Genomic DNA, 20,610 nt, shown 5'->3' on the forward strand with positions numbered 1-20,610 from the left:
AGGGAGTATCAGTTACGGCGCCAAAAAGCACAGTGGACAAGAGCACCTTCTCCCTATCCTGAGCAGGGAAGAAACAGATGTTCGGATCATTCGTCTTGACTAGCTTTTATTTAGAAACATATATTTCTAAGTGTGTGGAAATATTCTGACCTGGGAATAAAAACAGCATGGAGAAGGGTCAGAATAAAACATGAGAATGTAACGAATGTGACACAGTCAATTCGGGCACCACAGGAAACACCCATTAACTACACAAACCTCTGATAATCCTGAAGCCCCTACTCCCGGGGGGGAAAAAAAACAAAAGCAAAAAAGCTATAGATTATAGAAAAAGGACAGCATTTACAGAATACTAGATTTGGAAGAATCCTGTTAGTTTCACCTTTTCTAAACTAAAAATCTTCTTGCTACAATCTAAGCCTCAGTGAAAAAGGATAAGGAAAAAGCTGGTTATCATCCTTCAAAGGAAACTCTCCACATAATTTAAACTGTCAGTCATTTTAACACAAATACATAAATTAGTCTAGATTCTCTTCCTTGAATATTCCATCCTGACATTTCATATATTCCATATTTTCTTCACATATGAACAATTCTTTACAGATTTACTTTCATTTCTTTAATTCTTAAATTAGATATTCTATCCACTACAATCATAATTTAGTTAGAAGACTATCCCCACTGCTGTCAAGTCAATTCCAACTCATAACAACCTCATAGGGTTTCCAAGGAGCCGCTGGTGGTTTCCAACTGCTGACCTTTCAATTAGCAGTCAATCACTTTAACCGCTGTGCCTCCAGGGCTCCTCAGTTAAGACGGCTAGCTAATGTTGAAAGCCTTCCAAAATCAATCAGAAATTTTCTCTTTATAAGAATCCTTCAATAAGAGTAATTATTTCACTATTAAAAGTAATTTTCTAATTAAAATTGATCATTAATATTTAACCTTGCAGGTTAAGAATGTAAGCATTGAAAAGTAACTTTCAGACCCTACCTGCTCATTTTACAGACAAGAAAAATGATATTCCGGTTGAGATGGGGAAAGGCACTGTGTTAGGTACCGTCACAAACTTATTCTCAATCAATAAGAAAAGGGCCCTCTGGGGACTTTATAACTCTCCATTTCACAAATCAGGAAATGGGCTTACAGAGATTACATCACTGAGCCCAGTGACACAGCAGGTATAGGAATGCTGATTCAGGTCTGCCTGATTCTCCCATTTTCTTTCCACAATAATATCACTGTGTGAACACTACTTTTTAAATCTAATATTGAATAACTTGAAAATATACAGCCTCACTGGTAAGCTGAAGAGCCAGCCTCTCTAAAAGATTAACATTCTCGTCACAAAATTAAAAGAAGACTCACAGAAACTATTCCACACATTTCACTGTTATTCTACACAGCTCTCCCTTCCCCCATCCAATCAGTCCACGTAAAGTCTAAAGGCAATTCTGTTCATTTAGAAGCCAAGGTTAAAAAACACTGATCCAACCTCAGTCCCTCACCATCAACACGTTTTTAAAGAGATATTCATCATCCAGAGTATTTATTTATAGTTTTTATAATTTACACTTTATCCCACACTTTATAGTTTTTACTTAACTTTCAACCAGTTAATGTATAGCCACAGGAATAGGAGGAAGAAGAGAAGTGTTTCAGCAGATAAACTGGTAAGGTCTGGGAAAACTTGGAAAGGGGTCACTGATCCTTTCTCCAGCCCTGATTAAACTCTTGTCATTGCAGAAGAGATATGAAGTTGAGAAAGTATAAAATACAGTGTGACCCAAAAGTGGCCCTACTGGAACCCATGTTTTACGGATGATGATCTCGGAAGCAAAAAAGGTAAAAGCCAATATATCTGCACCCATCTTTAGTGCATGAGTCTCCATTCTAGTTGAATTTTTTAAAAAGACAGAACACATATATTTATATATAATCACATATATATATACATATGATAGGATGCTTACACATAAATTTGTTCAGGAATTAGGTACCTTTGGAGACTGATACTTGAGAGGGATGGAGTACTTGTTAATTTTATACCTTTTTGTGCTATTTGTATTTTTTAACCATATAACATATCAAAAGGGTTTATACAGGTGATGCGATTATGGCCATTGTAGCTTTCTTATTTTTATTTGAATTAAAAAAAAAAGTGATGCTACTTTTTTAAAAAACATGGCAGTGGTACATTCAATACTAAAAGTAAGCCTTCTTTAGCTTACCCCAAATACTCAGCACAAAGAGCTGCTAACTCAAAATGCCATCCACAGAAACAAGGAGGAAAATGTAAGAAAAGTGGAACACTATTTCTCCTTCTTGTCTTTATACGGTCCTAACGACATTATATCACAACAGAACTGCATTGCATGAAGTTAAGCCCTGACTCCAGGAAGGCATAAAACTACCTCCACTTCTCAAGTTGGCTCTTTACCTAAACAGTCTGAAAGAGATCTCCCCAGATCTTTTGAAAATTCAAAATTCTGTTGTTCTGAGAGAAACGTATTAAATCAATTTTCAAATTCTCTCACATTGAAGATACCAAACAAGAGCCTTAGCTTTCACCGACTAGAAAACGTTTAGGGCTATGGCCTACTAAATCAAACAAAACTTTTGTTAAAATCCCTCCAATGCAATGTGTACATACCAGGTCTTACTTTTTTAATTTGGGTTTTTGTTTTGTTTCTCTTGAATAGTTCATATCTTTCTTTCCTGTATTTAAATTTTACTACTTATTAGGTGTGGTACCCATGTACCTTTTATAAAAGTCAGTGACTACTCAGTTGAAGGAAAAAAGAAAAATTACTCGCTAAGCTTGTTGCCAAGTTCTTGAAGCGCTTGCTCTTGATCATGACATACTTTCTTCAACTGCTGATTTTCATCCTGGAGGTTAAGGGATTTCTTCAAAACAATAAAAGACAGAAAGCGTAATTTAAAAAAAAGAGAGAAATAATATATAACATGTTGTATATATACCATTGATTAGAAACAAGTATCCCTTTAGCTTTTTATATGAAAAAGAACATTTATCCAAAGCTCTTTCATGGCTGCTCACATGTATTAACTATTTTTCATTTACTTGACTAATCTCCTTACTGATAATTTCTAAGATAACTAGTATATCCTGTTTTCTTGGTAGAAGTCTAAATTAAAATCTAATTATCTTTTTAAACAACTTAACATTAAGACATAAGTTTTAAAGTTTTACCACTATTTACTTTTTTCAGAATAATGATTTGTTGGGTCTCATTTCTGAGATGACATAAGGCATCCTTCTCCTTTTGAAGATCTTCCTGCAAAGTCTGCCTCCACTCCTTTTCAATCTTCACATCAGTTTCCAGTTGAACCCTTGAATGCAAGTAACACAAGAAAGCTCAGTGCTATGTCTCACGTGACAGCTGTACGTATCCTTCAACAAGACCATCTTCCTGGTCAATTAAGTCTGCCTTTTTAATTCATCTCTTCAGGCATTTTCTTTCATAAACATTTTTTGGTAAACAAGTTCGGCAGCACACAGGGTTTTCTGATCACAAAGTATCAATTTATTTGCCAACCTCGGAAAATTCTGTTAGATAATCGTTTGTCATTTTACAATGTATGCAATTTTGTATACATACATGTTATATAAAAATAGAAAATGCCTGGAAGGGCACACACCAAACTAATAAAACTGACTAAATCTTGGAAATGGAAATGAGTGGAGGAATGTGGGGTTTTAACTGTTTACATTTCTGTGCCATCTGAAATTTTTCACTACAAACTAATGAAAGTATCATTTTGGTATAAAAATTGCAGCAACCACTGAATTACTGATTAAAACAGTAATTCAGTGGTTGGTGCATCAGAAACAGAAAAAAATAGTCCTGACACAAAGTGCTATTTTGCTGTTTACTTTTGGAAGCTACCCAATTAAAGGGCAGATCTAAGACCAAGCAAAGAATGAGCAGGTCCACACTGCCGAGGATGGCCTGGAGATGCCAGCTGAAAGCGAACTAGCCGGCAAAACAAATGTAGTCAAAATTCCATTGCTTGGGTCTTCCTTTGATCAGGGATCAATTAGCTGTACCACTGCAGAATAACATCAGATTTACCTTACCTACGCTTTTGTCAAACTCTACCAGGGTTTCAAGACTGTATTTTACTAACTGGCAAAGTATCCAAGTCTTGCTCTTCCCGTTTTTCACCTGCAGGGCAGCAGGACCTACACAGCAAAGCCCTTGGCGCCATTCATAACCGCGATGACTTAAATGCACCTTGTGATCTTTCTGGCCAGAGGAAGCCCTGAAAGTGCTGACTATCCTTTTGTGAATGTGCTTATGATTAACAGAAAATCGTTTGTGCTGTTTTTGTTTTCTGGGGGAGGCGTTTCAGTTTCACAATGTGCAAGTGATGCAAGTTTTCAACCAAGGTAATATTCCCTAGTCTGATGCCTTACTCAGTATACCAGCTTCTAAAATAGTATTTTGTGGTAAATTTAAAAGGACCTTAGAGTTCTAGTTCCAGACAACATGGAATAGATGCATTCCTCCCTATCCCTTCTACTAAGCACAGTTAAAAACTCTGGACATTATACATAAAACAAAACAAAACTCTGAAAGGTGTAGAGAAGAAGGCGGACAAGCTAGGAGCCCCAGGACTCGAGAAACAGCATGGCGTGAGTTCATGGGTTTTCTTTTTGCTTCCTATATGGCTCGGACTGGGTGCTGGAGATGCCCACAGCCCAGACACCAACAGGCACAGACAAAAGCCCTAAGAAAAGCCTACTCCTTCTCACCAAAGTGCCAGGAAAGGGGCAGCCTAGCAAGACAGAAACTTGTTTTGACAACAAACACCCTACTCCAGCAAAACACCTGGGAAAAAAACCCACAGGCCTCTGGCCCCTATCAGCAAAAGCCAAGTGAATGCTTAGACTTCCACCCTCGCCTGGCAGTAACAAGGTGTCGGTTCCACCCCTCCCACAGTTTCAGTGGAGGCCATTTGGGAAGCCTGGGCTTTTCTCCCCATGAGGCAGTAACAAGACCTTCCTTCCCCTCCCCGGCTAAGGCCAAGTGGGGAGCCTAGATTTCCACTCCTACCCAGTGGTAATGAAGCATTTCTCCCTCTCCTCTCCAGAATGGTGTCAGCAGAGACCACGGAGGAAGCCTTGACCTCCACTCCCATCCAGTGGTAAAAAAAAAAAAAAAAAAAAAAGGCACCACGCCTCCTCTTCACAATGACAGTAGAAGCCAAGTGCAAAGCCTAGATTTCAATCCCTGAACAGCAGTTATGAGATGCCCTTCTCCAGGGTGGTCCCCCCAGGGTGGTCCTGAACTTACATACTCACTTGGTATGAAGAGTCAATGTCCACATTCCCCTGTCAGTGTAGTTTCAGCGGAGGGCTGCTAAAACAGATTTAAGTAACATCCAAGGTCTTATAACATAATACCCAAGATGCAAGAGAAAAACACTTGCTGTATTAGGACCCAGGAAAATCTCAACTTGGATGGGCTAAATAGAAGAATGAAGCTGACAGTGGAAAGAATCAATGAACTTGAAAATAGAACAATAGAAATTACCTAATCTGAACAACAGAAAGAAAATAGACTGAAAAAACAACAACACAGATTATCAGGGACCTGTGGGACTATAACAAAGGGTCTAACACTCATGCTTATCAGAGTCCTAGAAGAGAGAGAAGATAAAAGGTAGAGCTGAAAAAATACAGATTCAAGAAGCTAACCAAACCCCAAACAGGATAAATCTAAAGAAATTTGTACTCAGAAACATCATAATCAAGCTTTGGAAAACTAAAGACAAAGAAAGAATATTGAAAGTAGCTAAACAGAAATGACACAATACCACAGAGAGCAGTGATTTGAATGACAGCTTATTTTTCATCAGAAACCATGGAGGCCAAAAGGAAGTGGCGCATCCTTTTTCAAGTGCTGAAAAAGAACTGTCAACCCAGAATTCTATACCCAGTGAAAATATACTTCATAAACAAAGGTGAAATCAAGACCTTCTTAGGTGAAACAAAACTAAGAGAACATGTTGCCAAAAGACCTACCTTAAAAGAACAGCTAAACAAAACTCTTCAAACATAAAGAAAATGATTAAAGAAGGAAATTTGGAACATCAGGAATGAAGAAAGAACAACGAAAAGACTTTTCTAAATTATGTATGATGGTTCGAATAAAAATTATAACACTGTCTGATGTGGTTCTCACTATATGTAGAGAAATATTTAAGGAAATTATGTTATAAAGGGACCTAAATGGAGGTACACTTTCTGCACTTCACTTAAAGTGGTAAAATGTTGATTCCAGTAGACTGTGAAAAGTTTCATATGAATAATGTAACACTTAGAGGAACCACTTAAAAAACTGTATAAAGAGATACACTCAAAAACACTGTAAACTCACCACCGTTGAGTGGATTCCGACTCATAGTGACCCTATAGGACAGAGGAGAACTGCCCCTTTGGGTTTCAAAGGAGCGGCTGGTGGATTCAAACTGCCGACCTTTTGGTTAGCAGCTGAGCTCTTCACCACTGCACCACCAGGGCTCCCCAAAACACTATAGATAAATCAAAATGGAATTCTAAACAATGTTCAAGTAACCCAAGGAAGGTGTGAAAAATGAAACAGGGACAAAAACACAGAGGGAAAACAAAAAACAATGAAATGGTGTACTTAAACTCTGACATATTAATCATTACTCTAAATGTAAGTGGTCTAAATATATCATTAAAGGACACAGATTGGCAGAATGGATAAAAAACAATGAAAATGTTCTTAGAAAGAGCATGTTCTTTAATAATGAAAGTTCCCTGGAGTTACAAAGGCCTATTATACTCAGTACCTAGAGACATAACAGCCCTTGCTAAACAAAAACAGAAAGAATAAAATTCTCAGAAGAAGACAGCGAAACAGAGTGGTTGAAGAGTTGGACTAGCAGTGGGAAATCTGGGTTAAAATCCTAGCTTTAACACTTCCTAGGTGTAGGACAGTCTCTGAATGTACTCTCTCTCTAAAATGGGGACATATGATACCTATCCTGTTTTGTCTGTTTACAGGGTTGCTGTGAGGCACCAAAATAAGCAATGTGAGTGACAGTGCTCTGTAAACAATAAAGGGAGTTAAAATGTAAGTTTTATTATAATGATGCTTTCTGATTTGTTTGTTAAGGAAAACCCCACAATCCAATTGGCATCACTAGATAAACAGAAATATTGGTGTTCTACCATTATGTATAAAAAAAGGGAGGGGATAGTGAGGTGAAGTTATGTTAATACAAGTATTTGTTTTCAAGAGCGAAATACTCACAGCTGTTTCTCCTTTTGGGAGATTTGTTTCTGCAGACTGTCGGATTTACTCAGACATTCTTGTAGATATTTCTCGTCCTCATCTTCAGCTTCCATTTGTGCCTTCTCTGCTTGCTGCAATCTGGTGTAATTCAAATCAACTTTGGGTAAAACTGAGGCTAGAACTAGGGTGTAAAAGGGTGAAGAAGACAAATAAAAAAAAAATGGGGAAATAGAAACATTTCTAAATGAAAACAAAGTTTGGGAGAAAACTCACAAACTCAAACGTGAAAGAGCCACACAATGTCTAGAAATTGTTTTGTGATTTTCAATATACATATAATATGCCCAGAATATGATCTTCAAATTTGTTTTATTTCTTGCTTATAATTAACAATGCAAAGCAATACAGCTTTTACCACTTAGGTAGAGCATAATCAATCAAATTTCAAAGTATAATAGGTGCATGACTGCATTACAAAACCATGAAAGGCATAATACTTATGTCTATACTAAGTGAAGAAGCCACACTGTTTTACATTATGCTTGGATATGTATGCCAGGAATCAAGTGTGCTACAAGGCCAAGAACAGAGACCTGCAATTACTCCAAATAACTGCTGAGCTCTTCCTACAGGTTCTTAATGCATTTACTAAATTACTCCAAGCTGTATATATAGATATATTTTTTTTAAAGATTCAAAAGATCTTAGTGCTAGTTGGCATCATTCCTAGATCATTTTTTCCCCTCACCAATGACTTTTAAAAATTAGCTTAAAACGTGGTTTTTATTTTTTTGTTTTTATTTGTAAGTCATTGCTTCTCCCTGTGCTTAGCCCCACTCCCTGTCTCCTTTGGCCATCTAAGATTTCTTAAATTTAACTTCAATATTTTTATAAGAAAATATTTCTCAAGTATTCAAGGGGCATATTAACTCCTCTGTAGCGAACCATAACAGAAATCTCTGTTCGATTAACCAAAGAAACTGCCTCTTCCTTTCTTCCTTAACACCATACCAACGAGGTATCCCTCACACATTCAGACGTATAAATGCCACTTCCAAGGAAAGGAGAGTAACATTCCAGTTAGCTCTAAATATAAAATTAACTTAAAATATTAAGAGGGGAGGCCCAAGCTTTTCTCTAAAGTTCCAGAAACTAAAATAAAAGTCAGAGTGAGGTAGGCCTTGAAGTTGTGCTATCATAGAAGAGAGCTAAGGGGAACTGGAAAATTGAGGATGCTAAAGCACAGGAAGACAGTCAATCCAGGTTATAAACTATTTTAAAACGTATTTCAAAAATCAGAAAGGGAGCCATTAGGCAAAAAGTGAGTCAATGGGAAAAAATCATCTGTGCCAACACATTGTGAAACCAAAGATTAACTTATTTTTAAACAATTTTTACATTTTTCATCAAAAAGTAACTAAAAGATAAAACTGCGTTTGAAAATCTTGACCTCCAAAGGGTCAACAGTCAAATCAGTTCCTGTGCACGAGGTTTGAGGAATGTAGTTTTGGGAATCCAAGTGCACCCACTCTGCTTTATGGCAGTGTTTTACCACAGCAGCTGACCAAGAAGCATCCAGGGTTCCTAATACCCTCTTAGAATACTTAATAGCATAAATTCTTTTCTATTTAATATATTATAAAACTGTTGAATCTCTTTTAGTCTATTTAAATATAAGTGGTTTTCAGAAAGATATATCTTTGACCAGCTTGTACTGGTCTTGAGTGTCACTGCTGGCACATTTCACCAATGACATTGCAATTGTCCTAGTTTGAGTTAACAAATCATTGTCACTTCATAATGGAATGGACAGAAATCAAAGACAGAAAAAGGTAATAAAGATGTCCATAATGTAAAAATGGGGATAAAGAAAACAAAAAAGAAAAAAGAAGAAAGAGGATGTCAATAAAAGAATATTCATGTCAATAAAGCATTAATAATTATGTTTTTCATAAGTAGATTCAAAGAAAGCAATGAAAAGACATATGTTGACACCAACATGACAGGGCAATGGAAGTACATTTTCCAACAATTAAAGTGAAAAATGCCAATATAAACAATTCAATTTGAACAAAGTTATTTCTTGGGCTAGGTTGAGGGTCCTATCAAAGAAAAACTAAACTTGCCAACTCAGAACGCCTGGTTTCAGATAAAGAGATGGTGAAGGACAAGAGACATGACAATCAATATGCACGGAAATCCGTCAGGGATGATCCCACCATTGATCATGTTGGCTTTTCATTTTTTTCCAGGTTTTTGTTTGTGTATTCGTTTTATGGACTAGATTAAACCCCATGAGATTGCCAGTATTAGGCCTTTTTTCTGAATCTACAAAATGGCAACTTCAAATCAATCAGCCTAATATAAAACAACTTGATTCCATGCAACGATCAAAACAAAAAAGGGCAAAACCTTACTGGGCTTCAACAAAAAAAGTACCCTACCCTAATTTTCCAAAGTATGGTTTTTGTGGCAGGTGTCAGAGCTAAATAAAGAAAAACGGGGGAGGAAATGACAAAAAGAAACTAAGATTGGAAATGCTGTACCTTTGTTCCAGCTGCCTCATGGCTGCAGTAATGTTACTGGTTTTTTCTTCTAGTCGGGCAATTATTTCATTTTTTTCTTTCAAGCCATCTTCAGAGCCCTATTTATAAAAACATAAAGGCTATAGCAGTTTTGATCTTAAAACCTGAATATTTATAAACTTCTTATACCATTTTGCTATGGATTGTTTCTTTGAAATAAGCAGAGTTAATCTGTAGATTAAATTACTTTAGGATATAAAGCAATAGTCCTACTGGTCACCATTTTTAATGTAGTAAAGGAGAAAAAAAAACTTAGCCTTCAATGTTTTTGGAAGACAACAGAATAAACTCTTGTAAAGTATGCCATTTTTCAAATTAATTCAATTGTAAAGAGCTTTTGGCAACAAGTCTTCTTAACAGCATTTTTACTTTATTAGAAAATTCACAGTAATTACTATCTTAGCATTTCAATAAAAATTAAATTTTTCTCAGGACTATACTATATAAGGAAGTTCACAAAAATGTCTTGCACGTTTAGATTGAGTTTTTCTAAAAGATCTAATCCTCATACTGTTAACCTTTCAGGATTAAGAAACAAATTTAGATAGGTGAATTTTTTGTTGTTTGGTAACTTTTGCATTATTACATTTAGCTTCCATTTAGAGAAAAAGACACTGACTTTTATAACCAACCTGGCACAGTTAAAATGAGCTTATCTCTTAAAAACCAAACTCTTCCTATAAATTTTCAATTTATGTAACAAGAAACTCCAAGAATTTAAGAATGTTCCTTACCTGCAACTTTTGATACATCTCTATGTTAATTGCTTTAACTTCCTCCAGTTGTTGTCGAAGACCTATCAGAGTATCTTGTTTCTCGTGGATGTCTTTCTCCAACAACTTCACGGCAAGTTCAATTTCTTTTTTCATACTAACTTGTACTGTTAGCTCATTCTCCACATCCTGCAATTTGAAAATGCCCTCAGTTCATATGCCACTTAGGGATATCAAAATCAGAATACACAGTTAATGAGATCAAGAAAGATTTTTCCATTCAGTATGTTAATCACTCCTTTTAAATTATTAGGTCCACTAAAGTGACCTAATAATTATATCTCATTTTTTTAATGCTGGTCACAACCTATTCATTTAATGACCACAGATTGTAACCCATAGCTTAAAAACACTGATATAGTGGGAATGTAAAGAATTCAAGGGGATAAAGGGATGGGTCACAAGGAGCCCTGGTAGCACAGTGGTTAAAGCACTCTGCTACTAACCAAAAGGTCAGCGGTTTGAACTCACCAGCCACTCTGTAGGAGAAAGATGTGTCAGTTTACTTCCGTGGAGATTTACAGCCTTGGAAACCCTATGGGGCAGTGCTACTCTAACCTATAAGGTTGTTATGAGTCAGAATCAGCTCGACAGCAGTGAGTGCGGCTTTGGGTTTAAGGGGGTGGATTTGTTATCTCACACAAAAGAACACAAGGCTGAAAAAGATTTTAAATGGTGCTTGTTTGACAGTAAATTATTCCCAGAATTTTACTAACGTAACTTTAATATAACCTACCTGTCGTAACTGTGATTCATCTCGAAGCTGCCTTCTGGCTTCAGTGTACATTTCATCCAGTCCCTGACGAGAATGCTTATATGTTTGAAGTTCCGTTTCCACGTCCACTTTGGTAACCTAGGAAGAAAACATCAAACTTTTTATTCTATAATCAGTACTACATATGTAGTACAGAAATATCTAGTCTACGAAAGTCTCTAATTGTGGCAATTTCTCACACAAGACAGTCTGAAAACACTCTATGCTTACCTCTAGATGCTGCTGCGTTTTCATTAAAATCAATTTATTTTCACTTCGCAATTGATGATTTTCTTCTTGGAGCTTAATGATATTATTCTTTGCTATTGCTAACTAAAAATTATGAAACGGGGTAAGAAAAAAAGACTTTAAACATCTGTATTGCTTGCTTTACAGGTTATGCTCGTGGTTATAAATAGTAAAAAAAAAATCCTAAAACTAGTAAAATGTCTCTCATATCTATGGACACTTTCATAAGAAAAATGTGCTCTTTATTATCCCAAGATACTAATTAATTATACTCTTATTTCCACCATTTCCTTTCGTAGACTAAATGCTTTAGGCTTATCTGATTTATAACACGTAAGTATCTCAGTAAAGATACAAAGAATGGTCTGTTAAACAATAAGACTTTAAAGACATTTTCAAAGATAGAAATATATAAGGAAAAAAGGCTGTGCTATCACTGAAAATGTGATACAGAAGTTCATGTAACCAATTAGGACGCCCTGTGAAATCTAGACACATAATAGGAACTTGAGTGACCATGACAATACAAGACAGCTCTCACCAGGGCAGTTAAACATATGAATGACTACATAGTTTGGCTCAGAGGCCCAGAATGACAAGAGGAATCCTAAGACAGCAAGAAGCAGAGACCACTCTGCAATACTGGCTGGCCATGAACAAATTTTGGAATAGTTTGCTGGGGATACAACTTGAACTTCACAGTGTGCCTAAGGCTAGGAAAAGCAGCTCTAAATGGTTCCAATCAGGAGTTCCACCATCAAAATGCAGACACATCCTTAACTGCAGTTATACATACTATCTGGTGCTTCCTGTTTTGGAAAAACCAGACCAGCTCTAAAAGAAATAAGAATTTTAATTTACATGGAAAATAGGGTTCATAGCATTAAAAACAGGCTTCTTTCTCTAGCCTAAGTAATCCTAGGAAAACAGGAAGCAATAATTCTATAGTTTGATATATATACAAAAAAAAAAAAAAACTTCTCTAAAAAGCAACTTCACCAACAGTATTAGAGAGAGCTGAGAAAAATTTCTGGCTCTTCTTCCAATGAGCTCTGTGTCACGGGATAGCCACTTTCACAAAGCAAGAAACCAGAGCTCATGAGATGAGTTTTACACATGAGAGGGTGGAAAAGGATAGACATGATCACATGGTGACGCTTGTGAAGAAAAGTAATCTGACTAGGAGAACAAGAGGGTGACATCATTTCAACAGGAATTTCTAACCATAAGGGACTCCACTATCTAAATACAGGTCATCTAGATTTAAACATCAGAATCACAGGTTATCTATAGAAGAGTCTGTGTGAGCTTCATCTCTAGGACTCATTTCTAGAAGTTGAGTATCTCAAACACAGTATCTCACAGATTCATAACACTGAGAATCTGCCTGACAAAATGTGGTTTCTCTAGAACTTACAATCATGTATTACAATCACATTACAGGTATTCCATCATGATGAGTATGATATATATGTATGTATATACGCACTGATACTTAAAATGAAAAAGGATCCCACAAATACTAGGTCCATGAAAGATAATCATCCATTACTAGGTGACAATACCTCTTCAATGAGCTTAGTATTTGACTTTTCTAATGAATCGACTCTTGAATGGAGGCTGCTGACTGTGTTGCTGAAATTAATAAAGAAAAAACTCATTCAAAATCATACAAACTCACAAAGGCAAAAAAAGAGTTATCCTGGACTTACTATGCTCACTATCATGCATCAACTGCCCTGTTTCTGCCCTGAAAAATTCCAGTTAGTTGGATAACTTCATTTGGCTAGAAGAGCAATAGACTGTAGCAGAAGAATCAACATTTCTATTAAAATTCCATTTGGTGTAGCTCATTATTTCTCATTGTCTTCTTAGTGTTCTTCTTACATTTAACTTATATCTGGGAATGAAAATTCTACAAAAAAATTACTTTATATTGCAAAACATTCAACTAAAATTGTTTTTTAAAGAATGAACTTTAAATGCCCACTATATAATTAAGTAGCTTAATGAATCATGTAAAGAGTGGTCTTTAACCCAAGCCTTGTTCTGTTTCCCCTTGATACTTTCATAGCAACTTGGAGATCTCCAAAAGTTTGAGAAATATGAATATGAGACATCCAGCAGCATCAGGTACCCAGTCAGTCTGCAGCTGAACAAACATCTCGTCTTTCAGAAATACAGTTAAAAGTCAAGTCACACCGCATGGACACATTTGTTTTTTTGCATTTCTGTTTGAGTGGGTTGAGATCGGATATTTATCATACATTTTATTGAGTCGGTTGTTCAAGGCCTGGTTGTTCAAGGCCTGCTTCATACTGCCATCTCAAGCTTTTTCTAATAAAATGTAACATGGTGTATATATTACAGTAGAATCGACAGCAGACACAAATTTTATACCAGCCTCAGAAACAAGTATTTACATTTAACTGGTAAAACAAGAAAAATGTTTTCCCATTCATAGTAAATCATTTTTAATATAATCATTCTCAGGTCAGAAGTCACAACTTGACTGCTCGAGCTTTTCCACAAATAGCACCAGGGTATCCTGATGGAGACAGAGCAAAGACAGGCCTAGGAGATGGAAGACAAGCATTAAGTGTCCCTGCTTTCCTATTTTCTAACTGTATGACCATGAGGTTATAAAACCTTCTTAAGGTTCAGTTTCCTTGTCTGTAAAACTGAGCAATAATATTTATCTTGCCTTTATATGAAGGTCAATAAAAAAATAAAATAAGCAATAAACTCTCAATAGGGGTTTTCTTTGGGTGACAGGAAAATAGCTGAGTTCTATTGTCTCCTATACTCATTTTCTACACTTTCCAAATATTCTAAACATACAAGAACTTCCTTCCAATTAGCAAACCAATGAAGCATCTTTAATGCTTAAAGCACATAAAAGTCACTAGCACTGCTGTAACTGATGAACCCAGACCCAGTGCGGTCGAGTCGCTCTAACTGATCAGTACACATAATTTAAGATGGGGAATGAGAAAGCTCTTTTGAACCAAATGGAACAGATGCCAAGAGAAACTGTTAAGTGAAAAAAATGTAAAGTTCAGAATACTTTATATGTAAAAACATATATGTATATTCTTGTTTATTTGCATAAAATACCTCTAGAGGCATACAAAAGAACTTATTATGTATATTAACTACTCCTTAAAAGAGAAACCAGATAGTTGGAGTTCAGGGGAGGAGGTTCTCCATTTTACGTTCTTTTTGTACCTTTTGAAGTTTGAACCATGTAAATGTATTACCTGTTTCCAAAAATGAAAAGTTTAAAAATAAATTACCAAGGAAGTGCTGCATTTAGAAATACAACTTGAGGAATGCAAATTATAAAATACACATATATTTCCTATCATATCTATTACTAAAGCTCCATGGTTTAAGGAAAAAAAAAAAAAAGTCCCTAACGCAAGGTCTTTCCTATCCCCACAACCTCAGAGGGAAAGCAAGACTTAGAGTATATTAGTGTCTTTGTTTAAAACAGAAAAAGTTTAATCATATTTTCTGACTGTAAAAGTAATACATGTCCACTGAATGAAACTCAGGAAATGTAGAGAGGTATAAAGAATAAAATAAAAATTATCTATAATACCATCGCCCAGAGAAAGCCATTTTTGCTTATTAAATAAACTGAATTAATGAGAATAGCCCACTGTAACTATTCAGCAAATACTATTCACTATAGCTATACTGTCCAGTACAATAGCCATGAGCCACTTGTGACTACTATGCACTTGAAATGTGACTAATCCAAAGTGAAACGTGATACAAGTGTAAAATATCCATTGGATTTTGAAGACTTAGTACCAAGAAAAATCAGTGTAAAATATCTCATTAATAATCTTTAATACTGATTACATGTTGAAATGGTAATATTTTTTAAATACTGGGTTAAATAAATTATTAAAATTAATTTCACTTGTTTCTCTTTAAAATTTTTTACATTAAAAGATATGGCTGCTAGAAAATTTTAAATTACTTATGTGGCTTGCATTATAATTCTGTTGGGCAGAACTGCATTATATTATTTTACATACAGATCTCGGGAATTCTTCTCAGATAAATATTCACTCCAATGGCTTCAAGGATCAGGTGACACTATAAAAAGGAGAAAACTTCTACCATGAAAGATGATGGCCATATTTACACATGAAGTCCTTTAAAAGTAGGAAAAATGAACTTGTGAACCATCCAAATGCTATAAATTTCCACCCTGTCTAGTCTTTTTTTCTCAAGGATAAGGGAAAAGTTTAAAATTCTATTTAAGTTCTATAAAAATCCTATCTAGAAATCTGATTCACTTTCCGTTGAAAAAGTTATCTCCACAACTTTCCTAAACTCTTAATCTCTGTTCTCGCACTTTCCCTTTATCCCCTTCTCAGAGACTCTTGGAGAAAAGGAGCAGGATTAAGCTGACCTGAAGGAAGAAAAAGAACTCAGACAATATTCACAGATTTGCTAAGTATCCGTAATACTTACTTCAGCTGTCGATTTAACTCTTCAACATAATTTTTCTGGTCTAATATGGCAGCAATTTGAACATTTCTGGAAGGAAAATAAAGTAGCTTTGTGCTAGTTTAGCAAGGCGCAAAACATTTACGTACAAAAAATGCCTGAATTGTCTAAAAATTGTGGTAAAGCTGCAATTATGATACCACAGTATCTTGCCCTAATAAACCTCAACAACCTTTATAATCATTCAGCAGTAAGCTATGTACTAAATTATTAACCTTTGTTGAATAATTAACTTGCTAATACTAGACTTAACAATATCATTAGTATATTTTAAATTTAAAAGCAATTACATCTTGAAATAAACCAGCATCTGTAAGCTTGTGAATAATAAGCTTTCATTCCTTTTATCACAGAACACAGCTGACTGTTAAAAGGGGTCTTAGGAACTGCAGGTAAGGTACGGCCAAGAGTCCTAATTAACATTAAAGCCTCATTCTTCTAAGTGATCTTCCCTAACTTGCTTTGTAACGCTTATAAATGGAAATGAAAATACAACAAAGCAGGAACTACAAGAAAAAAGAAAACAAAAACTATACTGCAAATAGGTGGACCTCATACTCATATATAAAGAAAAAAAAAAAAGAGCTACATGAAATAATACAACATGTGAAATAACTCAAAAAAAACATACCTTTCTTTATTTCCAATATCTTCTTCATTCTTTAAATACATGGAAAAATCAATCACTCCAACCTGAAGTAAATAAAGTTTTTTTTTATTTGAACAGGAGAAATAGTACTATGTCATATATACTTTTAACATGCACTGAACTTCATTTTAAATTTTCTTCAGTGTTTAACAGAACTATTTACAACTTTGAGTGGTATTTGGGTCAAAGAGGAACAGTGCAAATTGAAAACACTGCAATTGGTACTAACCACTTTCACTTACTTGTGAATCTAAATCCTCTCCCTTTACACACAGATTAGCATCTATCACATTCAGGCCAACCAGCAGCCCAACAATTACTGCTCCTTCTTCTTCCATCATTAGTGCATGATACTCATAGAATTCACTGTGAAAATTAAAACAATACAAACTTTAAATCGAACACTTACTGCAAAAATTAAATTCTAAAATCTCAGCACCTTATTGCAGATACCAACCAACTTAGTTATCTTTAGCCTTTCTACGTGTAAATAACTATTAAAAATTCTGAATTTTAAATGTCTATGTATTATACTACTAAAAAGAAAGGAACTGAAGGAGATAAAAGAAGAAAACGAAACCTGAGAGAAAAAAGAAGCAGAGAGAGACCAAGAGGTAAAATGGCATTACTGAAGTCTAGAATGTTTTTCGCTCTCAGAAGGACATGGTGACTGGTACTGATCTGATTATAATTATTTTTTTTTTATTAACTTTCATTAAGCTTCAAGTGAACGTTTACAAATCCAATCAGTCTGTCACATATAAGTTTACATACATCTTACTCCGTACTCCCACTTGCTCTCCTCCTATTGAGTCAGCCCTTTCAGTCTCTCCTTTCCTGACAATTTTGCCAGCTTCCCTCTCTCTCTATCCTCCCATCCCCCCTCCAGAGAAGAGTTGCCAACACACTCTCAAGTGTCCACCTGATATAATCAGCTCACTCTTCATCAGCATCTCTCTCCCACCAGCTGACCAGTCCCTTTCATGTCTGATGAGTTGTCTTCGGGGATGTTTCCTGTCCTGTGCCAACAGAAGGTCTGGGGAGCATGGCCGCCGGGATTCCTCTAGTCTCAGTCAGATCATTAAGTATGGTCTTTTTATGAGAATTTGGGGTCTGCATCCCACTGATCTCCTGCTCCCTCAGGACTTCTCTGTTGTGCTCCCTGTCAGGGCAGTCATCGATTGTGGCCGGGCACCAACTAGTTCTTCTGGTCTCAGGATGATGTAGGTCTCTGGTTCATGTGGCCCTTTCTGTCTCTTGGGCTCTTAGTTGTCGTGTGACCTTGGTGTTCTTCATTTTCCTTTGCTCCAGGTGGGTTGAGACCAATTGATGCATCTTAGATGGCCGCTTGTTAGCATTTAAGACCCCAGATGCCACATTTCAAAGTGGGATGCAGAATGTCTTCATAATAGAATTATTTGCCCAATTCACTTAGAAGTCTCCTCAAACCATGTCCCCCAGACCCCCGCCCTTGCTCCGCTGACCTTTGAAGCATTTATTTTATCCCGGAAACTTCTTTGCTTTTGGTCCAGTCCAATTGAGCTGACCTTCCATGTATTAAGTGTTGTCTTTCCCTTCACCCAAAGCAGTTCTTATCTACTGATTAATCAATAAAAAACCCTCTCCCTCCCTTCCTCCCTCTCTCCCCTCCTCGTAACCACAAAAGTATGTGTTCTTCTCAGGTTTACTATTTCTCAAGATCTTATAATAGTGGTCTCATACAATATTTGTCCTTTTGCCTCTGACTCATTTCGCTCAGCATAATGCCTTCCAGGTTCCTCCATGTTATGAAATGTTTCAGAGATTCGTCACTGTTCTTTATCGATGCGTAGTATTCCATTGTGTGAATATACCACAATTTATTTACCCATTCATCCGTTGATGGACACCTTGGTTGCTTCCAGCTTTTTGCTATTGTAAACAGAGCTGCAATAAACATGGGTGTGCATATATCTGTTTGTGTGAAGGCTCTTGTATCTCTAGGGTATACTCCGAGGAGTGGGATTTCTGGGATATATGGTAGTTCTATTTCTTACTGTTTAAGATAACGCCAGATAGATTTCCAAAGTGGTTGTACCATTTTACATTCCCACCAGCAGTGTATGAGAGTTCCAATCTCTCCGCAGCCTCTCCAACATTTATTATTTTGTGTTTTTTGGATTAATGCCAGCCTTGTTGGTGTCAGATGGAATCTCACCGTAGTTTTAATTTGCATTCCTCTAATGGCTAATGATCGAGAGCATTTTCTCATGTATCTGTTGGCTGCCTGAATATCTTCTTTAGTGAAATGTGTGTTCATATCCTTTGCCCACTTCTTGATTGGGTTGTTTGTCTTTTTGTGGTTGAGTTTTGACAGAATCATGTAGATTTTAGAGATCAGGCGCTGGTCGGAGATGTCATAGCTGAAAATTCTTTCCCAGTCTGTAGGTGGTCTTTTTACTCTTTTGGTGAAGTCTTTAGATGAGCATAGGTGTTTGATTTTTAGGAGCTCCCAGTTATCGGGTTTCTCTTCATCATTTTTGGTAATGTGTTGTATTCTGTTTATGCCTTGTATTAGGGCTCCTAGGGTTGTCCCTATTTTTTCTTCCATGATCTTTATCGTTTTAGTCTTTATGTCTAGGTCTTTGATCCACTTGGAGTTACTTTTTGTGCATGGTGTGAGGTATGGGTCCTGTTTCATTTTTTTTGCAAATGGACATCCAGTTATGCCAGCACCATTTGTTAAAAAGACTATCTTTTCCCCAATTAACTGACACTGGTGCTTTGTCAAATATCAGCTGCTCATACGTGGATGGATTTATATCTGGGTTCTCAGTTCTGTTCCATTGGTCTATGTGCCTGTTGTTGTACCAGTACCAGGCTGTTTTGACTACTGTGGCTGTATAATAGCTTCTGAAATCAGGTAGAGTGAGGCCTCCCACTTTCTTCTTCTTTTTCAGTAATGCTTTGCTTATCCGGGGATTCTTTCCCTTCCATATGAAATTGGTGATTTGTTTCTCTATCCCCTTAAAATATGACATTGGAATTTGGATCGGAAGTGCATTATATGTATAGATGGCTTTTGGTAGAACAGACATTTTTACTATGTTAAGTCTTCCTATCCATGAGCAGGGTATGTTTTCCACTTATGTATGTCCTTTTGAATTTCTTGTAGTAGAGTTTTGTAGTTTTCTTTGTACAGGTCTTTTACATCCTTGGTAAGATTTATTCCTAAGTATTTTATCTTCTTGGGGGCTACTGTGACTGGTATTGATTTGGTTATTTCCTCTTCGGTGTTCTTTCTGTTGATGTAGAGGAATCCAAGTGATTTTTGTATGTTTATTTTATAACCTGAGACTCTGCCAAACTCTTCTATTAGTTTCAGTAGTTTTCTGGAGGATTCCTTAGGGTTTTCTGTGTATAAGATCATGTCATCTGCAAATAGTGATAACTTTACTTCCTCCTTGCCAATCCGGATACCCTTTACTTCTTTGTCTAGCCTAATTGCCCTGGCTAGGACTTCAAGTACGATGTTGAATAAGAGTGGTGATAAAGGGCATCCTTGTCTGGTTCCCGTTCTCAAGGAAAATGGTTTCAGGTTCTCTCCATTTAGAGTGATATTGGCTGTTGGCTTTGCATAGATGCCCTTTAGTATGTTGAGGAATTTTCCTTCAATTCCTATTTTGGTGGCAGTTTTTATCATAAATGGGTGTAGGACTTTGTCAAATGCCTTTTCTGCATCTATTGATAAGATCATGTGGTTTTTGTCTTTTGTTTTATTTATGTGATGGATTACATTAAT

At 36.2% G+C, this 20,610-nt stretch overlaps 1 protein-coding gene across 7 annotated transcripts in view; it reads right to left on the bottom strand.

The window, feature by feature from the left end:
• The window catches only part of RUFY2 (RUN and FYVE domain containing 2), a 65,925-nt gene that overhangs the window by 29,660 nt on the left and 15,655 nt on the right, over nucleotides 1-20,610 (bottom strand). For 5 of the 7 annotated variants that reach the window (XM_010589172.3, XM_023546991.2, XM_003409296.4 and 2 more), the window contains exons 5-15: nucleotides 17,072-17,195; nucleotides 16,812-16,873; nucleotides 16,145-16,210; nucleotides 13,219-13,288; nucleotides 11,636-11,737; nucleotides 11,387-11,503; nucleotides 10,612-10,779; nucleotides 9,839-9,936; nucleotides 7,311-7,430; nucleotides 3,225-3,354; nucleotides 2,813-2,907 (exon numbers count right to left, since the gene is read on the bottom strand). In XM_010589172.3, the coding sequence (XP_010587474.2) occupies nucleotides 2,813-2,907; nucleotides 3,225-3,354; nucleotides 7,311-7,430; nucleotides 9,839-9,936; nucleotides 10,612-10,779; nucleotides 11,387-11,503; nucleotides 11,636-11,737; nucleotides 13,219-13,288; nucleotides 16,145-16,210; nucleotides 16,812-16,873; nucleotides 17,072-17,195 (1,152 nt within the window). Of the gene's footprint in view, nucleotides 1-2,762; nucleotides 2,908-3,224; nucleotides 3,355-7,310; nucleotides 7,474-9,838; nucleotides 9,937-10,611; nucleotides 10,780-11,386; nucleotides 11,504-11,635; nucleotides 11,738-13,218; nucleotides 13,289-16,144; nucleotides 16,211-16,811; nucleotides 16,874-17,071; nucleotides 17,196-20,610 lie in introns of those variants that run through there. The other 2 variants (XM_064269636.1, XM_023546992.2) reach the window with 2 other exon arrangements.

The sequence above is a fragment of the Loxodonta africana genome, chromosome 16 (genome assembly GCF_030014295.1).
Source record: "Loxodonta africana isolate mLoxAfr1 chromosome 16, mLoxAfr1.hap2, whole genome shotgun sequence".
Taxonomy (NCBI): Eukaryota; Metazoa; Chordata; class Mammalia; order Proboscidea; family Elephantidae; genus Loxodonta; species Loxodonta africana.